The 21730-nt window shown below is 40.9% G+C and overlaps 1 protein-coding gene across 2 annotated transcripts in view; it reads right to left on the bottom strand.

Annotated features, from left to right (window-relative positions):
* PAH1 (Lipin family protein) overlaps positions 1 to 21349 on the bottom strand; it is a 28454-nt gene extending 7105 nt beyond the window's left edge. For both annotated transcript variants that reach the window (XR_015691889.1, XM_087684893.1), the window contains exons 1-3: positions 19048 to 21349; positions 18893 to 18966; positions 17265 to 17349 (exon numbers count right to left, since the gene is read on the bottom strand). Coding sequence is in view for 1 of the 2 variants with exons in the window: in XM_087684893.1 (XP_087541019.1) it covers positions 17265 to 17349; positions 18893 to 18966; positions 19048 to 20769 (1881 nt within the window). In the remaining variant the exon portion in view is untranslated. The remainder of the gene's footprint in view (positions 1 to 17264; positions 17350 to 18892; positions 18967 to 19047) is intronic.
* Positions 21350 to 21730: the final 381 nt, after the last annotated feature.

The following is a 21730-nucleotide window of genomic DNA, read 5'->3' as shown; positions in this document are numbered from 1 at the left end:
TGACCATAACGGTTCTTAAGTTAATCAAAAATCGAGCTGAAACTAATTAGAAATTGTCTCAAAATTTAGACAAAATTCATACTAAATTGATCATAAGCTAATGCAAAGGTATACTTCCACTGCTCGAGTGAAACTCATACTCATCTGCATACATCTTACAATGACTAGTACACTAAGTAGTATCCTCATGGCAAACATACTATCAACGCAGTACCTTGCATGCAGTAGTGTCCTCATGGCAAACATATTGTCAACGCAATGCCTTGGATGCATGCTCAATACATCTGAGATCCACTACATACGAGGGTTGTCCATAACTGAAGGAGTGGAAGTGCTACCTCCTCCTTGAGAATCAGGCAATACTCTAAACCCTTGCTCTGTTGAACCTAACGAAGCCCGAACTAAAGTCGGCTCTAACTGAAAAACATCTAAGTAAAGCTACAACAACTGAGGATGGTCTGCCAAGTCATCCTCTTCCATCCATTTGGTATCCATTGATGAATAATTCTAAAATTTCACCAAGTATCTCTTAGAAACTTTACCTTTGACTTTTTTTTTCGTTATGTGCCAAAATCTGCTTGGGTACCAAAATCTCATCCAACTCCTCAACCTTAGGCTGAATTTCTGCAAACATATCCTCTGGCACATCACCATGAAAAGGCCTCGATAAACTGGCATGAAAGGCATTGTGTATCCACCGATGTGGAGGTAATTTCAGCCAATATGCCACATCGCTAATCTTCTCCCATACCTGGAAGGTCCCATAATATCTTATACTTAACTTCGGATACAATCGTTCTCTTCCTTTCATCTTTTTCAATCTTGCATTTTCAAAACGCAACAATACATAATTACCCTCTACAAACTACAAAGCACGTTTGTGGTGATCAGCTGCCCTCTTTTGCTTTTCTTGCGATTTTTGAAATACATAGTTTATCTTTGCATAGGCTACATCCAAGTTTTTCACATAACGATCAACCTCAAAGATCTTATTTTTAGTTTGTAAAATAGATGGTACCTTCTTGCTACTCTCAACCAGCTCAAATGCTCGGGACCACCAATTGGTAAAGACATCGAATATCAAATTCAACACCTGAAATTTGTATAACTGTCGAGAAATTCACATACCAATCCATTCACTATAATTTGGGACAACGTTTCGCCAATTGTTGGTTCCATTTGTGCAAGTCCTGGATGAAAAATCAAGGGGCGATTCGCCCAAATTGATTACTAATTGTTGCTACAACAAAGAGACTTTTTGGAACAGCAAAGGAGATTGTGAATCTCAACTTGTACTCATTTCATTAGCAATCAAGCTAAAGAAATACTAAAAGGGGTGCCAATTTTGAGGTCAACAAGGTGTCCAATGTCTGAGATTATTAAGGTGATCTAAGCATTTCAAGTTATATTCATTTGTTGATTGCTATAATTAAATGCTTAACCAAGAAATAACCGCCCTTTCCAAGAAGAAAGATTGGTTTCAAAGAAGGCAGCTTCTTCTCTTGGTGCTTAAACAATTTTGGTTACTTTCTGCTTCAGTACCATTTATTGTATCGTGTATCATTATCTGTAGCATTTGGATAATCATGATTTTAAAAAGATGCTTGGGAAAGTGAACAATTCTCCTCTAAGGGCACTGTGCAAGTGGCACCCTTGCATAGCATTTTGCTTAAGCATGAGACTTTGCATTGCCCTTTGCATTATCCCATATATTGGAATTCTATTCTTGAAAACATGCATCTATGTGTATTTATGGTCCACCATATTCTAGTAGCTCACATTGCAATCTCTCAACACACTCTTTATAACAACACCCCACATAGATCCCCCGTATATTTTTCTTCACTGACACCCACAAGTGGACAAGATTGCTTTCTATTTTATGATATGTTGAACCTGACCATCTCTTTTATTTTCCTTGAGACACGAATACTCGATAAAATCCAAATACAAACTCACTCTCAAAAACAAAAGGTTCAAAGTGATTCTATTGCCTTTGCAAGTTCTTAAGGGCCACTAAGTAGCCAATTATCCAATGCCTTGGCCATTCTAGGGTGCCCTTTGGACTCCTAACACAAGATTAACCATGATCTCAGTAGTCTCAATAGGCCAGTGGACAACAAATGTGCACCCTTTATTTGATGCCTTAGCTCCTTTGGGGTGGTATCCTGTAGGATGGTTGAGCTATGCTTACAATTCATTTTTTATTCCAGTTTTGGATTTGAGAAGGGGCATTGAGCTCAAAAATGCATCACACTTATTAGCTCTTTAACACAATCCAAAACATGCTTATTACCAAATTTTTCATGAAATTACCAAACTTTCCTAGAGAGTGTCTATGTTCCATAAGCCAAGCCCTAACTTGGGAGAATCCGCTCATCTATAAATAGGAGCCAACCTATCCACTCAGCCCAATCTTGTTTTTCAAGTATTTCTATTGTTTCGAGGCCAACTAACAACTACACTTTGCAGCTACTTGTTGTCACCTTCATTCTCCTAACCTTCTCCAACCTATTGCCCATTGTTCGAGCTACACCAATTATTTTCAACCTCTTTTAGTCCCTCCAAATCCTTTTTTACTTGCTAATCACATCCAAAGGCTATCTATTGCATTTCAAAATCTATATGGAGTACGATACATACTCTAGCATACTCTATGTCCCAATCCTTCAAAGATACAACAATTTGAGGTTCTCTATTCACTTTGCATAGAGTGTTTACTACATTGAGCATTGTATCTATTCATTGATCTTCTATGTTCATTGTCTCTAAGTTAACCTGACCTTATTGAGTTCTATTATTAGTCTATGCCTTGTCATACAATTGTATTGTATTCTATGTTCAAGTATTTCTTTATGTGCTCTTCTTCACCTCCTCCTCTAGTTTTCACATCATTGCTAGCTTCTTGCAATCCTTGCAAAAGTGCCCCTTCTTGCCACACAAGTAGCACCTCACTCTTTCTTATTTTTATCACCCCTCTCTGAAACAACCAAGAAACTCGAATGAGGATTGCCAAAACGAAACAAAATGGCAACCTCCCTAGATTCATGTTCTAGAGGCATCAATGTTTTGTGTCAAAAACTAATGGAAGTATTAGACGTTATAGCCCATAAGGCATTTGCTACACTATCAAACATCCTACATTTATGTCACTCCAAGAATGAATAACTAAATAGTATCGATCTCTTCAAATGGGATTTTCAACAAAACAACCAACTGTAGCCCTATAGAGGATAACAACCCTCGTGGTCGTTGAAGCCTTGTATATAACCTAGAGCTTCTCCCACATCTCGAGAGATGTCCCATATCAAGTGATTGCGAATAGGACTTCCTTCAAGATGCACCGAAGCAACGCTAAGTATGCTTCAACATCATAGAGACAAGGAACACCCGTTCCAGCACATAGGAACAGATTAACGCATTCCAAGAGGTCCGAGCCCAAGCAACGCTGGCAAAACATTCCAGCCCGTCCCCTGTCCCGTTCCGGGCCGTTTCAAGGCCGTTCCTTGTTTGAAACGGCCATTCCAACAATGGACTTTTTTTTTAAATTGTTTGAATGGCCGCAACTCGCTAGCCTGACATCGCCCATTCAGTCGCCCAACTCCCGCCTCTCCCGCCTCTCTCGCTTGCATGCCTCTCCCGCCTCGCCTCTCCCGCCTGTCTACCTGCCTTGCCTCGCCTGCCTACTCCCGCTTGCTCGTGTCTGCCTAGCCCGAATCTCTTGCCTGGTCTGACTCACCCCACGATCAAGTGAGGATCATTATCTCCCACAAATTTGGGGCATTTTAGATCAAACTTCAATTATTGGCAATTGCCCCAAAATTTGGGGCTTTCTCAAGGATTGGGGCCCAAATTTGGCCGCAACGTCCCCACATTTGGGGCATTGGAATCCATCATCCCAGGATCTAAAAGAGCCCCCAAATTTGGGGCATTTTAAATCAATCATTGCCCCAAATTTGGGAGCTGAAAATGCGCCAAATTTTGGGGCATTTTCAACAAGGGAATGCAAGCTGGAATGCCCCAAATTTGGGAGCTGAAAATATGCCAAATTTTGGGGCATTTTCAGCAAGGGAATGCAGGCTGGAATGCCCCACATTTGTGGCATTTTCAATAAAATGAATCCAGGCTGAAGTAGTACCAAAGTTCGGGCATTTTTAGCAAACATTTAACACATGCATGTTGAAATTTTGGCTACAAATTTCTGCAATTTCATTACACTTTACTGATTATTTGTCACTTTTATATAGATAGCAACATTGACATCTATGGGATCTTCATCATCCTTAGTAAGTACTTCGTCAACAACCGGACGAAGTCAAAGCACTACTTGTTCATGGTGGGATGAGGTAGATGTAGGGGTGCCATTGAGAGGTGGAGGGGCTCGCCCTTGGAAATGCAAGCTTTACTCTTATGCTCGCACAAGTGGGGCTGATAAAGTGAGAGCCCATCTTCTACATGAGGAGGGAAAAGAGGTGCGTTTTTGCACCAATGTATCTATTGAGAAAAGGCAGGAGTTACTTGACCGCATAGCCACTTCTATGGGGAATTCACATACTAAGAGGATTTCAAATATAGCAGTGGATCCAACAACATGGTCTCCAAGGCCAACAGGGCATGGTGCTTCATGCAAAAAGACCACTAGGATTAGTGGCTATGCAACCTTCTTGTGGGCCATCAGTGGTAGCAAGTCGTTCATTGCACACTTCATGCGAACCAAAGAAAAAAGAGAAAACAAATGCAGTAGTGGCATGCTTTTTTTACCATGACCATATTGCATTCAAATCAGCCAGGTCACCTTATTTTTTAAATATGGTGACAAAGATTGCAGAGTATGGACCCACATATAAGCCCCCTTCATCAAAAACTATCAAGACTACATTGCTTCAAAAGGAGAAAGTAGCCATAGAGATAGCAACAACAAATATTCGCAATCAATGGGCAAGAAATGGAGTGACATTGATAGCAAATGGATGGAGTGACACACGCCATAGGTCCATACATAGCATTGTCACATATTCTCATGGGGATGTATACTTCATTGGTAGTCATGATGCTTCAGAGACTGAAAAGAGTGCAGATGTATTGGCATCCGAGTGGTGCGAGGCAGTGCAAGCTGTTGGGCAAAAGATGTAGTGCAATTTGTGGCAAATGGTGAACCTACAAGCAAGGCAACAGGAAACATTTTAATGGCAATGTATCCACATATCACCTTTAGTCCATGCATGGCGCATTGTTTGAATAACTTGTTGATGGATATTGGGGACTTGCCATGGATTGCATCTCTTGTTGCGAAAGGCAACAAGATTATCACATTTATATGTAATCATCAATACTTGCATGCTGAGTTTCGCAAGAGAAGTAACAAAGAACTTCTCAAATACTTGAATACAGGATTTGCATATAATTTTCTTATGCTTGGTCGATTGCACTATTGCAAAGGTGTAATATTCCATCCCCCCCCCCCCGCCTCGCTGCATAGAAACCACCCCCTCCCCCTTTGTAAATTAAAAATGAAAATTTTTTTAATTCCTTTCCCCCCCTGCCGTCGCCGACAAGTAGCAAGGGGGGGAGAAAAGGATGAACAACGTGGCGGGGTGAGAGGATGACGACAAGGGGAAGGAGGACGTTGATGCTGATGAGAAAGGAGGCGATGTTGATAACATCGACAAGGGGGAGGCCACAGACCTACTACCCCTCCACAGCGCCATTCAAGCCATGTTGGGAATAAAGACCCTCGTGCCTTTAAATGTGCTCGGGTGTGAACACACCCTTAGCACTTGTGTTTACACATATATATCTATCTAAAAACCTAAAGGTACACACTCGTCATTGTACCTAAAAACGTGCACACTCTCTACTCTCTCTCACTCTCTATGTCTCTCACTACGCGTAAAGATTGATTGTCTCAATCTTCGTGCCTAACCCATCACTACAAACTCGTATCAGAGCGGGCAAGAGACAGCTAAGGTGTTACAGGAGTCTCAAGTGGACTCGACAAGCAACAGTCGACAATCGACAGGTGCAAAGAGCAGTCGAGCGAAAGACCAGCAGGCACTTACTAGCGTGCGAACAAAACTGACGAGTCAACGTCAATCAAACGAGACCAACGCGGTGGTCAGGCAGCCTAGGTGGGACAATCGACGGACAGTTTGGTTCGCAAGCCTAGCGGGCTGCAGACGACTACACAACTGCAGGCAACCAAAGGACGACCACGGGATTGCAAACGACCAAGCGACGACCACACAACAGCACGCAGCTAGATGCGCGACGGACAGGTCCAACGAGCATGCGCACGCTCACGTGACGGACTAGCGATAGCAGCCGTCAGTCGCACGAGGGTCAACGGCTCCCCCCTCCCCCTTCGTTCAGTTGTTTTTTTAAATCAAAAAAAAAAATCTCTTCAATTACCACTTGTCTTGGTATGCGCTAAAGGCACAAATCTCAAATCTGTGCAAAATCGAGCCAAAAATTTGGAGCTTTTCCCAAATTTGGCGATCTTAAAGCAAAACTAGACAATCTGACTCAAAAATTGCAAAGTCATAGCACATTTGCCTGGGAATTTTGAGGCTTTTCACATTTTAGTGAAATTCTTTCAATTTCGCTGAAATTAGTGCACGAAAGACTTGGAAAACTTGGGGATTTGTCCAGATTTGGTGCAAGCAAGATGCAACAGTGATATCTGTCTCAGAATTGCAAGAATTTGTGACATTTTGCATGCGACATTTGGGGCTTTTCATGTACATGCACAAATTGGGTAGAAATTTACCTAACTTCTCGACATTGATACACATTGGACCCCGTGCAATTTGGGGCTTTTGCAGTTTAGGTAAAATCTGTGCAGCATTTGGTCATTTTATGTACATGTAGGTTGAATTCCATGCAATTTGGACATCAACACTTGATAAAATTTGGGGGTTTTGCTGAAATTGCTCTATTTTGGCAAAATTGGCTTGTTCTATGCATGACAGAGAAAATGCAGATGTGTGGTTGATGCTTTGAGCACAAAAGTTTTGGGGCTTTTGACTGTTCATGTCAAATCTTATGCCCGTGGGTACATGTACAACAGAAATTGCAGCTAAAATTTGGGATTTCTCATGTAATGTGATGTATATGCCCTTGGAACAGCTATAATCAGTTGTGGAATGCTGTAGCACATGGTTTGGTGCTTCTGAAAATTTATTTACAGATCTGAAAACTGTGCTTCTACGTGGTCATTTATTGCTGGTTGGTACTTGTTTGTACCTTGGTCACTTGGGTGACAGGTTTGGGACTGCATTTGCTGATTTTTTTGTCACATTTGGGCTGAAAATCATGGCTGGCAGCAATGACAGCAGTACTTAAATGCACATAAAGAAGCTTGAAGGAGCACATAACTTTGCAATTAGGCAAAAGCAGTGCTACAATATCCTATTGCAAAAGAAGCAGGCAAATCCGATCAAAACACAACGGGCAAAGCCCGTAGATATGGAACGGGACAATTGGGATGAGTTAAATGAGCTTGCACGCTTAACCATAGAGCTATTGGTTTCTAATGCCTTGTTGTTTAACATTGAAGGTTTGGATTCTGCATATGCTATATGGACTAAACTGGAAGAACTGTATGCACAAAAGAGTGCTGCAACCAAAGTGTATTGGCTGAAAAAGCTTATAGATTTACGTATGAAAGAGGGTACAGCAATGTCTACTCACTTGAGTGAGTTTAATTCCATTTTGAGCCAGCTGGTTGCCTTGAAGTTTCATGATTGATGAGGAATTTAAGGCTACTTTCTTGCTTTGCACTCTACCAAAGAGTTGGGATACATTCAGGACTGCTATGAGCAATTCTAATGTAATCCTTTTGTATGTATGTTGATGTAGAGAGTGCTCTACTCATGGAAGAAATGAATCGGCAGAACAATGCATCCAATAAGTCTTCCAGTGCTTTGCATACTAGGGGCAGATCACAGCAAAAAGGTAAATATGATAGCAAGGGACGCAGTAAATCACGTGGCAAAGATGTTGAATGCCATCATTGTGGCAAGAAGAGTCACTTTAAATGTGACTGCTACAATTGGAAGAAAGAGACAGGAAAAGGCAAGAATACAAATGATAGCAAGGAAGAGAAGAAGGACAATCAGCCTAAGAAGAGTAGTGTAAAGATTGAAGAGATGAATGTAGTCACTCATGACAATGATAGTAGGAGTGACATACTCTTTGTCTCTTCGCACTTTGGTGCACATGCTTTACTTACAGAAGAGGTGACATGCATACCTAGATTCTCAATTCAGGTGCTTCCTTTCATGTCAGCCCTCATCGTGAGTGGTTCTCTGCCTATACAGGGAGTCAACATGGTGTTGTCCATCTTGGGGACAACTATGCATGTGACATTGCAGGTATTGACAATGTGCAGTTGCAGTTTCAGCATGGCTCTATCTTTACATTTCGACATGTACGGCATGTACCTCAGCTCAAGAAGAGCTTGATTAGCACAGGGCAGCTAGATGATGATGGTTTTTATACCACCTTTGGTGATGGAAAATGGAAGATCTGTAAGGGATCTAGAGAGATTGCCAGAGGTTGCAAGAGTGAGACTTTGTATCCACTTCATGTATCTAGTGTGTGTAACAATGTTGTTGCCGTGACCGAGCAGCCAAGTGTTTCTTTGTGGCATGGTCGGTTGGGACACATGAGTCAAACAAGAATGAAAGTGCTTTCTCATTTAGATTACTTGTCTTGTCTTCGCTGTGCTAATTTTGAGCATTGTGATCATTGTATTTATGGTAAACATGCACAAACGTCTCATAAAAAGTCTCTTTCTTTGAGATCTTCTCCTCTAGAGTTAGTACATTCAGATGTATGTCAGATGCCAGGATTATCTTTAGGGGAAAATAAATATTTCATCACCTTTGTCGACGATGCTACACGAAAGGTATGGATTTATCCTATTCATAGCAAGGATGAAGTGCTTGACAAGTTCAAAATATTCTTGGCATTGGCTGAAAATCAAACAGATAAGACACTTAAGTGTCTTTGCTCTGACAATGGTGAGGAATATGTGTCCAAGGCCTTTCATGCATTTTGTGACAGCAAAGGGATAAAGAGGGAGCTCACTGCCCCTCATAATCCACCCCAAAATGGAGTTGCAAAGCGTATAAATCAGACCATCCAGGATAAGGTCTGTACGATGCTGTCTCATACTGCATTACCCCATGGTTTTTGGGCAGAGGCTGTTATGGCAGCCGTTCACTTAATGATCAGCCAGCTATTGCCCAAGATAATGAGCCACCACATGTGCAAGAATAACCAGGCCAACAAGTTGTTAATGCTGATTTGCAAGCTGAAATGCCAGGACAGCATGCTGAAAATGGAAATTTGCAGGAACAGCCAGCAAACAATGATCATTGGGTTAGGAGATCGTCTAGGGCTACTAGACAACTTGACAGATTTGTTCCTGGTGCAAATAATGTGGCTGATTATGTCATGTTGACAGACTATGGCGAAGCATCTTGCTTCAAGGAAGCAATGGACAAACAAGACAGCAAGAAATGGTATAAAGCCATGTTGTCAGAGATGGTATCTCTTGAGAAAAATGGCACTTGGGACTTGGTGCAGTTGCCTAAAAGGCAGAAAACCCTTCAATGCAAATGGGTTTACAAGATGAAGGTCACTTCTGGTTCCTCACCAAAGTACAAAGCAAGATTTGGTTGCAAAGGGGTACAAGCAAGAGTATGGAATTGACTTTGATGAGATTTTCTCTCCGATAGTCAAGTTGACTACATTGAGAACCATTTTGGGCTTGGTTGCAATTGAGGATATGGAGCTCATACAAATGGATGTAAAGATTGCATTTTTAAATGGTGATCTACATGAAGACATATATATGCAGTAGCTTGAAGGGTTTGTGGAAAAAGAGAAAGAGAAGATAGTATGTAAACTCAAAAGAAGTTTGTATGGGCTGAAACAAGCACGAAGAGAATTCTATCATAAGTTTGATGCATTCATGCAGTCTCAAGGCTTTCATAGAAGTCAAGTGGATCACTGCTTGTATACCAAGAAGGCAGCAGATAGCAGCCTGATTATCTTGGTTTTGTATGTTGATAACATGCTGATTGCTGGCAGGGATACTCATGCCTTGGACTCACTGAAGCAAAGTCTTCATAGCAGCTTTGACATGAAGGATCTTGGTGATGCAACTCACATTCTTAGCATGCGAATACTCAGAGATAGGTCAAAAGGATCACTCTATCTATCTCAGCAGGAGTATATGTCCAAGGTTTTGCAGCGTTTCAATATGGAGGGAGGGAAAACAATTGGGGTTCCATTGCCTCCATATGTGAAACTCAGTGCAGAGGACAGCCCTACATCTGATGATGAGAAGGCTGAAATTGAAATGGCCAAGATACCATATGCTTCAATTGTTGGCAATTTGATGTATGCTATGGTGGCTACACGTCCTGACATTGCCTTTACAGTGGGAATGGTTAGCAAATACATGGCAACCCTTGGCAAGAAGCATTGGGATGCAGTGAAAGGTATTATGAGATACCTCAAAGGCACAAAGGAGTTGTGCATTTGCTTTGGGAAGTAAAAGGCATCTATTGTTGGCTTTACGGATGCAAACTATGCTGGTCATGCGGATTGCAGGGAGTCCACTTCTGGGTATGTGTTTACTTTCACAAGAGGAGCGATCCCTCGGATCTCCAGACTACAAAAGTGTGTTGCATTGTCTACTACAGAGAAAGAGTATGTCTGCCACTGAGGCATGCAAGAAGGCTTTATGGCTTTCATGTCTGGTGGAAGAGCTTGGCATCACAGAGTTACCTGTTCTCCATTGTGATAGTCAGAGTGCTATCATGCTAGCACAGAATCCTGTCTTTCATACCAAGGCAAAGCACATACAAGTAAAGTATCACTTCATTAGAGATGTACTTGACAGCAAGAGCATTGAGCTTGTCAAAGTACATACAGATGATAATCCTATAGACCTTCTCACGAAGGGTCTTTCAACAGAGCGGTTTGCTCATTGCCGACAAATGATGGAAGTTGGATAGATATATGTATTTCAGCTTTGTACATACCTAGACTGAGTTGATTCTTTTCTCCTCTTAAGGCACATTGCCTTTAGGTGGGAGGTTATTGGGAATAAAGGCCCTCATGCCTTTAAATGTGCTCGGGTGTGAACACACCCTTAGCACTTGTACTTACACATATATATCTATCTAAAAACCTAAAGATACACAGTCATCATTGTACCTAAAAACGTGCACTCTTTGCTCTGCTCTCTCACTCTCTCTGTCTCTCGTTGCGCATAAAGATTGATTGTCTCGATCTTCGTGCCTAACCCGTTACTACAGGCCGACAAGTGGTGGGTGGGGGCAAACCACTACTACTCCACGTCCCCCTTTCAATAATACCCCCTTATCGCCTATAAAATCCCCCCTCCCCCCCTCAAAAGGAGAACAAGCAATACCACCCCTTGCCCCATTAGGCTGTCGTGAGAGAGTCCCCCCTTTTGCTATAGAGAGAGAGAGAGAGAGAGAAAGAGGGAAGGTAAGGTGAGAAGAGAGGAGAAGAGAAAAAAAGCAAGAGAGAGAGAGTAAGAAAGAAGAAGAAGAAAAGGAAGAAGAGAGGGGAGAAAAAGAAGAAGAGGGAGAGGGGGAGAGAGAGAGAGAGTGTGAGAGGGAGAAAGACTCCTTGAAGGTTCTCCCCTTCCCCTCCTTAGAGGATGTCCCACGCGTTCCTTCTCTCTCCTTTGTCGTGAACCTATACCCCGTTTCCGCAAGTTTATCCCTCAATCGTAAGCACATTTTGCTCCCCAACTGGCCCTCGCTAATCGAGCACAAAACACGAAAGTCCTGTGCAAAACGCATCTAAAAGAGAAGAGATCAAGGATGGCACCCAAGCGAATATTGTCGCACCCAGATGGCAATCCCTCCACGAGCAACAAAGCCGCAAGCGAAGGCATCACTGCCAATCCAAGCATGGTACTGGATATAAGTAATGTATTTCCAAATTAATGAATGCTCGCTTTGATTCACACGTGAGATACATTAGACCCGAACTAAAACACGGGATTATTGAAAAGAATAAATTCATCCCAAAATTCGAAAGATGGAGTTTACGAAGCGCATGTATCTAGGGAAGTTAGTTGCATCTAGATGCTATGCAACAAATCCATACGTAGCATGAACGGCATACAAGGTTCCAAGGTATTGTCGACTCTCCTTTCCTAGAAAACAATAGATAAAGTATCTTACCACACTGAAAGTACATTGAGCTTGCATGCTTGACAGATCACATGGTAAGTAATCTATCCTAGAGGAAATTCAATCTCCAAACTCTAGTGCGTAGTTAACACAAACAACGACCATAAGGGTTAGGACTAAGATGCCTTGAAATCTGTCTGATAGCAACTATGTTTATCAATCATATTCGGGGTTGGGCTAGATGCAACAACAACTCTAGGGCAAGCGAAGAGCTCAAGGATTAGGAAATAAAAGTCAAAGGAATGATTGATGCTTTTGTACTTGTTGAAGAAAGGCCGAGTTATCAATCAATGTAAGAGATTAAGAGAACTTAGGCCTTGTACAATGTTGAAACTTTAACATATGCCTTAGTCAAAAGAAGGGTGTGTTAAGTAAATCTTACGTAGAAACACTCCTGATCCCAAGGGAGAGAGCAAATATGCGATGGAAGGTTATCGCGACCATTCCTGCAATGTTGAAAAGAATATCATTGTTTTATTGATTGATCTAACATCGTCTTAAATGTTTTTTGCATTAAACTGATTGTTACGATGTAATTTGGATGATTACTCCAAGTGCTTATGCTTGATGGTAAATGCATGGCAAGGATCTATGATGACAAGTTGCCATGGGAATAAAGGAATGTTTTCTTGGAAGATCCTATTCTAGGTAAAGGATAGAAATTATAGTGCTATGTGATTTGGACCAAGTACTTCTGTTGGACAAAAGGGGTACATAATTCTCCTGTATAAGCAAGAGACAAAGATTAACTGAAAAATAAATTAAGAGACTTGTTTGTCAAAAGGATTGCGTACTTTGTATTTATGTTTATGCTGTAAATTACGCAAACGAACCCCGTTTTCTAAAAGGCTTAATTAAGGAAGCTAATTTTGAATGTCACACATAAATGTGATAGGACCTAGTTAGAAAACTAAAGCTATCAAGGGAAGCGCGTGGGCAAAACCCGCAACGGGTCTGTCCTACGACAAGATGGTCCCAAAGAACTCGGAGGCTTCTCACAAGGTTTTACTATCATTCGACCTTTAAATATTAATAGGTTAAAACCTGATTCATGCCATTTTAAGGGACCGGAATGGGACTATGCCCTACAGGTAGAGAGGTTGAGTAGTGCATCCCTCTTGTTTTCCATTCTCTTTTGTACTAAGTGCGGCATGGGTCTGCTTCGGCTTGGGTATCTCTGCGTAAAGTAGGATATCCAAGACCCGACTCTAGAATGTTGTCAGGAGATCTTGACCACTAAGGACTCAAGTTTCAGGTCCGTGGAAGTGCTGAGCAACGATGCTTAGATTCGTTTCTCGATGGTCCACTAAAACGTACTTGGATAGCCAATAGACGGGCACGTTATAAAAGGTGCAATTAGAGAGTTATTTGCTAGTGATGAGTATGAAAATTGGATTGGGGCTACCACTGCTACTGCTGTGTTATGTAATGCGTATGTCACTAATAGAAATTTTTAGGACAAGGTGAATCACACCAACCAAATGGTTGATCCTATTATGCACATGTTGAGGCTTGCAGATGGCAAGGATCCATGCATTGGAAAGATCTATGAAGGTATGGATCGCATGATTGAGAGGTTGGAGAGTTTGAAACCAAACGCAGCCAGGTATGAGCAAATCAAGGAATTATACATCAATACATGGAATGAGTATGACTCTCCTATGCATACTGCAACATATGTGCTTGATCCTCAATTTCAAGAAAAGATGCAAAAAAGAGACCTTGAGGTGATCAAGGTTGGAACACATTGCTTGCAAGGCTTTACCCTAGCCGTGAAATGCAGTGCAAATTAAAAATCAGCTCTCTGTGTATCGGCAAACATTAGGGATGTTTGGTACAAAGGATGCACTAGAGAATAAGATAAATATTGGGTTGCTTTATGGTGGAAGGACTACGGGGCAAAAGCTCTAGAGTTGCAAAGTTTGACTATTCGTATTCTTAGCCAAACAATTAGCTCTTCTTGTTTAGAGCAACTATAAAGCTCATTCAATCACATTCACTCAAAGAAAAGAAATCTTCTTGGTGCAATGAAGACGAATGACCTAGTTTATGTGAGCTCCAATCTTCGCTTGCTAGCTCGTACATCAGTTGCAAAGGCTGATTCTTTTATACGTTGGGAAAAAAATTGCAATGATGATAATGATGGTGATGGTGATAGCAAGGATGTTGTTCAGCAAGACGAGCATTCAGGCACAATGGAGCCATCTTCCATTAATCAAAGCACTTAGTGGCTAGCCTTTTGAAACTTTAGAGTATTGACTTGGAAATTGAGACTCTTGTAACTTGGATATTTAGACTTTAAAGTTTAGTGCATATTTTGTGTCTTTACAATGCACACTTGTTGGACTTATGCAACATTTTTGACTACAATGTTATATCATGAATGCGACAATCCATTGCTGATTACAATGTTTTGAATCTTTATTATTGTTGAAACTTGATTATTATATCTCAAATTTCACGAATTATGGTTGATATGATCTCTCTCTAGATTTTAAGACTTAAGTGTTGATTCTTTTTTTTCGTAAATTAAGTGTTGATTCTCTCTCTCTCTCTCTCTCTCTCTCTCTCTCTCTCCAAAGAGGGTTATCAAGGACGCAAGCCAAAATACAAAACAAATATGCTTTTGAACAAACCATACTTTCATTATCACATTTCAAAGTTAAGTAGTTAGGGCCTTCAAGTTTGTCATCAGGGTTACAATATGGAGGAGTTGTTGATAGATGATACACAAAAAAGAAGATAAGTACGCGTTTTAGAGAGAATAACTAAGGCACCTATGATTTATAAGCCTAATAGCATAAGTTTAACAATTCAAGTAGGAAGAGAGAGAAAGTGTATGTGGAGTGTGTGGTGAATAGAGGAATGACAACTGACACATATGAACCTTCCCTCGAGTGTGTAGATCAGGTTGAAATAAAGTGCAGAAAGGATGAAGTGCAAGTTGTCAAAGTTGACATCTACCAAAGAAAAGAAGAAAAAACAAGTGCAAAGCAAGGAGAAATATCAGCAGCTGAATGAAAACAATGGCTGGGCTGATCACAACACGGTACAACTGTCAAAATGCAAGGTTCAACACTGAAAACATAGATTACACAGGGCTGCCCACGCTTCAACAGTTGAAAACTGCCACCAACTGAAAAATGATTTGCCCAGGCAAGCTGAATGACAATTGCAGCAAAATGCAAGGTTGCAGCAGTTAAGGAGGATAGATCAGACCAGAAACAGGAGTCAAAAACAGAAGACAGCACCAAAACCAAGATGCTTTGGCTCTGATACCATGTCAGAGAAATGTGGAGCGACTGAAGCATACTAATGAAGAACTGAATGAAAGAACAAGAATACATTGACTCGGAAATAATGAACTCAGGTATAGTTTCTTTTCAGATCTAACATCGTTTATGCCTTGATTATTAAGAAAAGTATTTGTGCCAAAAAGTGGTGAGCCTTAATTTTAAGGTTGAAAATGCCCAAAAGTGTGAAACTCAAGAGGCAAAGGGTGAAAAAAAAGGGCAGGAAAGTAAAACCCAAGTACTAAACTTTACTTAAAGTCATGATCCATCCACAAGGGGAAATTGCCTACACTAAAGGAGAGACAACAGCTACAATCAGTACTAGCATGCGCTTTTGTTTGCCCAATCATGTTGGCATAGTAAATTTCATGGGTTCTGCCGCCATTTCTTTGCCTCAGCATTTGAAAGCATTATTATTGTATGGGCAGTACTTTTTTACCTTGGCCGACCAGCATTTATGATGGCATTTATGGCTGGTTGATGTGATCATTATTTATCTTTATTCATGCTTATGTATAGCCCACTTCTCCATGTCATCATTGATCTAATACATGCACACTGCATCCTGCTAGAGAGAATCAGTCTTGGAGCACTCTGTTGGTAGCCCACAACCTGCATGGCTGTACACACTTGTGCTTTGGTTTATGGATCCTCTTTCCGTAATCTAAGATCCTAGATCGAAGGACCAAGGTGCATCTTTTTAAATCATAATCTCCAACTTCCAGATTCAACAGTGTGGTTCATAGGAAGGAGCAAAAGATCTGGCATGTAGGCATAGTTGTGTGAAAAATCAAACATGGGTGGATAGTCAGCTAGTTGTAAAACCCTATCAAACAAACTTGGTCACATGCCCTTGTCAATCTCTATAAATAGCATGTGTTCGAGTTCCTATCTTGCGCAACCTCCCAAAGGTTTGCACTTTGCATGGCACCAACTATTCCAGAAATCTACAGGCCAAGCCTATCCTCACAACAACAATTTGCAGGAGTTCATCACAAAGCCTAATGCTCAACCCCCTACATCCAAGACAATGGAGATTCCTTGACAAGATCAGCTCTCATGCCATTCATGTGGGTTCAGCATCAAGCCTCTCAATTGACAACCTACATCCAAAGACAAAGGAGCTCCTTTCAACAAGGGGCAACTTTGGGACAGGATCAACCCTTGTGCCAACTGTCATTCAAAAATGAACTGATGCTCATGTTTATTGTAATGTGGCTTAGCCGAGCATAAAAAATATCAGTGTGTCTTCCTAACCTTTGCACAATTTTTCTGGTCTCATCTCTCAAAAGCATTGGTTACAGTCTCTGTTTGTAGCAAATTTCCCCAATCCAACAGATCATTAAACAAGATGTGCAACTTAGGAATGAGATTGTTTATCATTAACAGGAGTTTTCATTGGAGGACATGGCATTCACACTGCTTACTGAGATTTCATTGGAAGAGAGAAAAATCACATTGCTTCAAACAAACTATAAAGTTCCTATAGATGCAAAATGATCGTGTTCCAGAAAATCTTCAAAACATCTTTCTTCTTGATTAAACTTTATGAATCTCTCCTTCAACTTAAAATCTTAACAGATCTCTTGCTTAGCCCATTGAGGAACAAGGATACAGAAATGGACTAAACGATTGGTTTCTTACAAGAGTGCATGAAACTGCTTCTTCAAAGACTAGTTCTAGTAAGGCTTAAAAAAGTCCAATAAGAAATGCAGAGATAAATCACCTTAATGGCAGAAAAAAGCCGTGTGACTCCAGACTGACTCCAATCTCTTCCAACAAGAGGCATTACTTGGCCCAAAACATCAGACCTGCACTCCATTAATTACACATCTTAACAGCAAAATCTCCTTTGATACATATAAACACAAAACTCTCGTCAAGTTATAAAAATTTAAACCATGATGAATCTCCTTGAAAGTAGCAAGTGCCATGTGCACACCAATCTATCAACTAAGGTAGTTTGAGACTAAGCTTGGGCTAGTAGCTCATGTGACTGCACATAAAGTGAGTGAATATTATAATCTATTTCCTCACGTGAGTTCATATCCACCTCACAAACCAAATAAGATACATATAAACACAGACATGGGATCCGATGTGATAGATGATCATTTTGTTCTCCTTGTGTAAATAAAGCCTTAACCCGTGTTAAACATTGCTACCAGCTGATTGTTCAACTCTACTGATGTTCCTGATGACTTCTGTAATTGGCTCTCTTCAAAAGACATAAGCACTAGACATTTCAGTATTATGAAACTGATTTTGGATTGCTTTTAAGAAATATTGAAATAGGAAGCCAAACTCAGCTGTTATTGAGCTAGGAAAAAGAGAATTTAAATGACCAAGATTGTGCATATTTAAGCATGTAGTTAGGCTAGAGCCGTAGTTGTGTGGCTGAGTTAAAAACCAAGCTCAGATACAAGGGATGACCCAGTTCCAGGTGTCAAACTAGACCATATACACATTCAACTGAGCTTTTGCCAGCTCTCTGTATTGAGCTGATACTGACTTGTCAAGGCTAGCCAGCCTGTCATTAATAATAGCTAGGATTTTGAAGATGCGAACATAAGCATGAACTTCTGTTTGTAGTTTTAATTTTAAGAGCATTCCCCGACAGCCTTCTTTGGCTCTCTTTGTCATAGAAGAATAATACATTCCTTTTCTTAATTTCATCATGATCATACAAGCTATCAAGCCATGTCTTGCTTTATAATCCCTTGATACTTAAAGAATGGATATTTAAAGAAGGGAGTGAAAGCCCTTCAATACAAGTGCTAAGCTGTCCGGATTTATTTCATTCAATTGCAGTTATTTAGTTAAGTAATACATGCTCCATAGCTATATCTTAGAACGATGTCAAATTTTTATTTTTTCTTTACTTGAGCAAAGCCTTCGTGGGACTCGAACTATTATGAAAACTAAAACATGTCATCAATTCTACATGAAAATAGCAATGGCTCATACCATGGATACATTATCTGCACTTATACAAGTGTTTTCACATTCAAGCAATGACACACTCATTCTCCCATGCGATCAATTCAGTATATCCAGAAGAATATGGTATGTTATCATTGAAAAGAATATGGTATGTTATCATTGAAAAGTGTTAGCAATTAATGTAAGCAATTCAACCACATAAGAGTAAAGCCTCATCAATCCATTTCTATGAACCAATATCCTAGGGTGAATGAGTCACTCTTTTCAATCTCCAACTACAATGTTTTGATATAATTGAGCTATGTGTGGATATCGCAAATGTGTATACATATAAACCTGTCTAACTCTTTGCTCAATAAACTTGTTGATACTTGAACTGTTTCTTGCCAGTAATGCAACACACGTACTTACTTTGTGATAGTCCCATCCACATCAGAAATGACAATCCTGGTCTTCCACCTCCATGAATAAATCCGAGCATCCACCTGCATGCCTGAGAAGTGACTCACTTTTTTTAACTAATATGTGAAACCATTATGTAAGGGAAATGTAACATGCCAACAGACCTGTGTTTTCCCAGCACCTCTTGGGAAAGTAAAACTGACTTTGTTCGGGCCCTCTTTCAAATTTAATGATGCAAGCTGTGATGATGTTGGGACATAAGTGGGCACTTTGGGCTTGTAAAAACCATTTTTTTCCAGAAGCTCCTCAGTATATGGACTTTTCATTGCAACACTTGTGGCTGCCAATATAGTTTCCTTTGGCATGCTTGATGAGGACAAAGGAATTTTCTCAGTTCTGGATCTCCTGAATGATAGAGGCCAAAGGCTCCACCTAGAAGGGGGCATAACTGTAACAGCTTTGGTGTTCATGTCCTTTGTATCATCTGCAGCAAGGCCTTCTTCCATCTTATAAACTACATCCCGTTCTGAAGCACTTGACTCTTCCCCCCTATCTTCGATTGTGCAACCATCATTTACAGTGATGTCTGGATTTTCTATTGCACAGATCGTTGGCTCACATTCAGTCTGCTTGAAATCTATTTTATCCATTGATGCACTATTAACACATGAGTCCGTGCTAGAAATCTCCAACAGTTCCATCTTTTCAGGTAAAATAAGCTTGTTGTCGATCGTCATTTCTTCAGTAGTATCAAACTTGTCCCTTTCATTCAAAGTGTCAGATTCAACTATCTCACATGCAGCTATGTCTTCTGAAACCATATTAAAACTTTCCAATACTTCTATACTTTCAAGTGTTACTACATTAGAATCAACTGAAATGAACATTTCTGCCTCTCCATGATCAGTATTATCATCATGAACACGCAAGCTTGCAACCTCTGAATCCAGGTTCACAGTTAAACTATTATCAGCTGATGATAATATCTCAGCAGATGATGCTTGATCATCTAAACTAAGTCCAATAATACAAGTGTCATCAGTCCATTCCGCCTCCATGCTAGTCTCTCTTTGGTTGTCAAGATGGACCACTGTTTCTTCTCCTGCCACACCACCTGTATTTTTTAAGAATTCTGATAAATTGTCGGTATCAACACCCACTGAAAGAGCATTCGTATCTAAGTCTGCACTAGAGGAAAGCAGTCCTCCCTCTGATTCTAATGTCTTATTTATTTCCATAATATTTGAGACTCCATCAGTTGGTTCAGAGCCCATGCCTACATTGAATCCTTCCTGATCTAATAGCCTCTGTTCTAGTGAAGCTGTCTCTGGATCAAGCTCATCATTACCAACTGAAGCTTCACAAATACGGCTATCACCTGCAAAGCTGCTTGAAGTCTCCAGCATCTCCGATCGCTCTTTGTCAGAATTACACATTCCCTCTGCATGTTCTGGACTTTCACTTCTACATGCGTCAGACTCTGCCAGTTCTGGACCCTCCTGTATCTGAATAATGCCTTCAGGAGATGCACTGTTATTATTTTGTTGGCTATCGCTTAACAGTGAAGTATGAGGGGGTGCAAAAACCCCACTTTCATTAGCATCCACTTCTTTTTCAAAATAAGCTTCACCTTTGTTATCCAGAAACATGTGAAAACCAGCCGGGACATCATTGACCGATATATCAACAATCCTTTCTCTACTTTTGAGGGCACCCTGAGAGTCTCCGAACTTTACGTACCAAGGGGAGCTTTTGAATGTGCCATCCTCCTGCTGCACCACGATTATATCCACGGCACCCCCAAATGGTTGAAAAGGGCTCGCCACCGCATAGACGCCTTGTGTAAGGTAGCTGCCCAGCATCCCAACGCCATACATCTTGACCATACATCAAGACTTGCAGCCTTTCAACTGGTTCGCCAATCCAAATAAAATATAGAGCTTTGCCACACCAAATACAATACGGAGCTTGATCGAAGACAGGAAACCCCTCCCTTGAGGATTTCAAGCATCTGCAACTGTTACCTACTGCAAGTAAACCAAAAGCAGGTGCTATTGCAGAAAGTGATGCCGCACTTTGTTGGTCCACGGGACCATAAAATCCGATGTGGATGGCAGCTGAAAGGGATGCAGAAGTCACGTCAGAACGCAGACAAACCAATGGCAGCCTGAAAGCCTTCTTCCGTTTAATGGCGTCGGATGTTGTCGACAGGCAGGGTGTGATCGGAGGTGAGAAGCAGAAAACCCTAGGATAGAACCAAGGAGAGGGAAATCATGCAATGAAGAGGATGAAGAGATCGACGCGAGAATGCAGGATAGGGCAAAAGAGGAGGGTCTAGGCGGGAAGGGTTATGGCAGCTTCGAGACAAAACGGGAACTCGATGGAGGAAGGCGATGGTTGAAATGGAGTGGGCTCACATGTCATGACTCCTGACAGAGACAGAGGCAAGTGAAGATCAAAGAAGCGCAAGGGACGGTTCAAATGAGAGAGCTTCTGTATATATTTATTAACTAATTGCGGAATAGGTGCAGTATTAATAGTAATGACAATAATTGTAATAATTATAACTCATTAATTAATGATCTCCCGAAAAGGGCCAACTTCTGAGTCAGCTTGACATGTAGGCATGCTACGTTATCGGCCCTACATGTGTTTCACGTTTTGAAGTGTCTCCAAAGGCCTATCATATACAAGGCACATGAGGACCGAAGGAGCCTCCAGCCCAAGACATTTCCTCATCCCTCGAATTAAACGTTTGTGCTTTCTCCATAGAGCTTTTGCAGCAAAAATTATGCTCTTGCAACATCCTTAGGAAGAGATATGCTCTTGCATTGCAATACCTTTCAC

Source organism: Lygodium microphyllum, chromosome 9, assembly GCF_053477565.2.
Source record: "Lygodium microphyllum isolate KBCC chromosome 9, Lygodium_microphyllum_v1.1.10, whole genome shotgun sequence".
In the NCBI taxonomy this organism is placed as follows: domain Eukaryota; kingdom Viridiplantae; phylum Streptophyta; class Polypodiopsida; order Schizaeales; family Lygodiaceae; genus Lygodium; species Lygodium microphyllum.
This window is presented reverse-complemented; position numbering and strand designations above follow the sequence as displayed.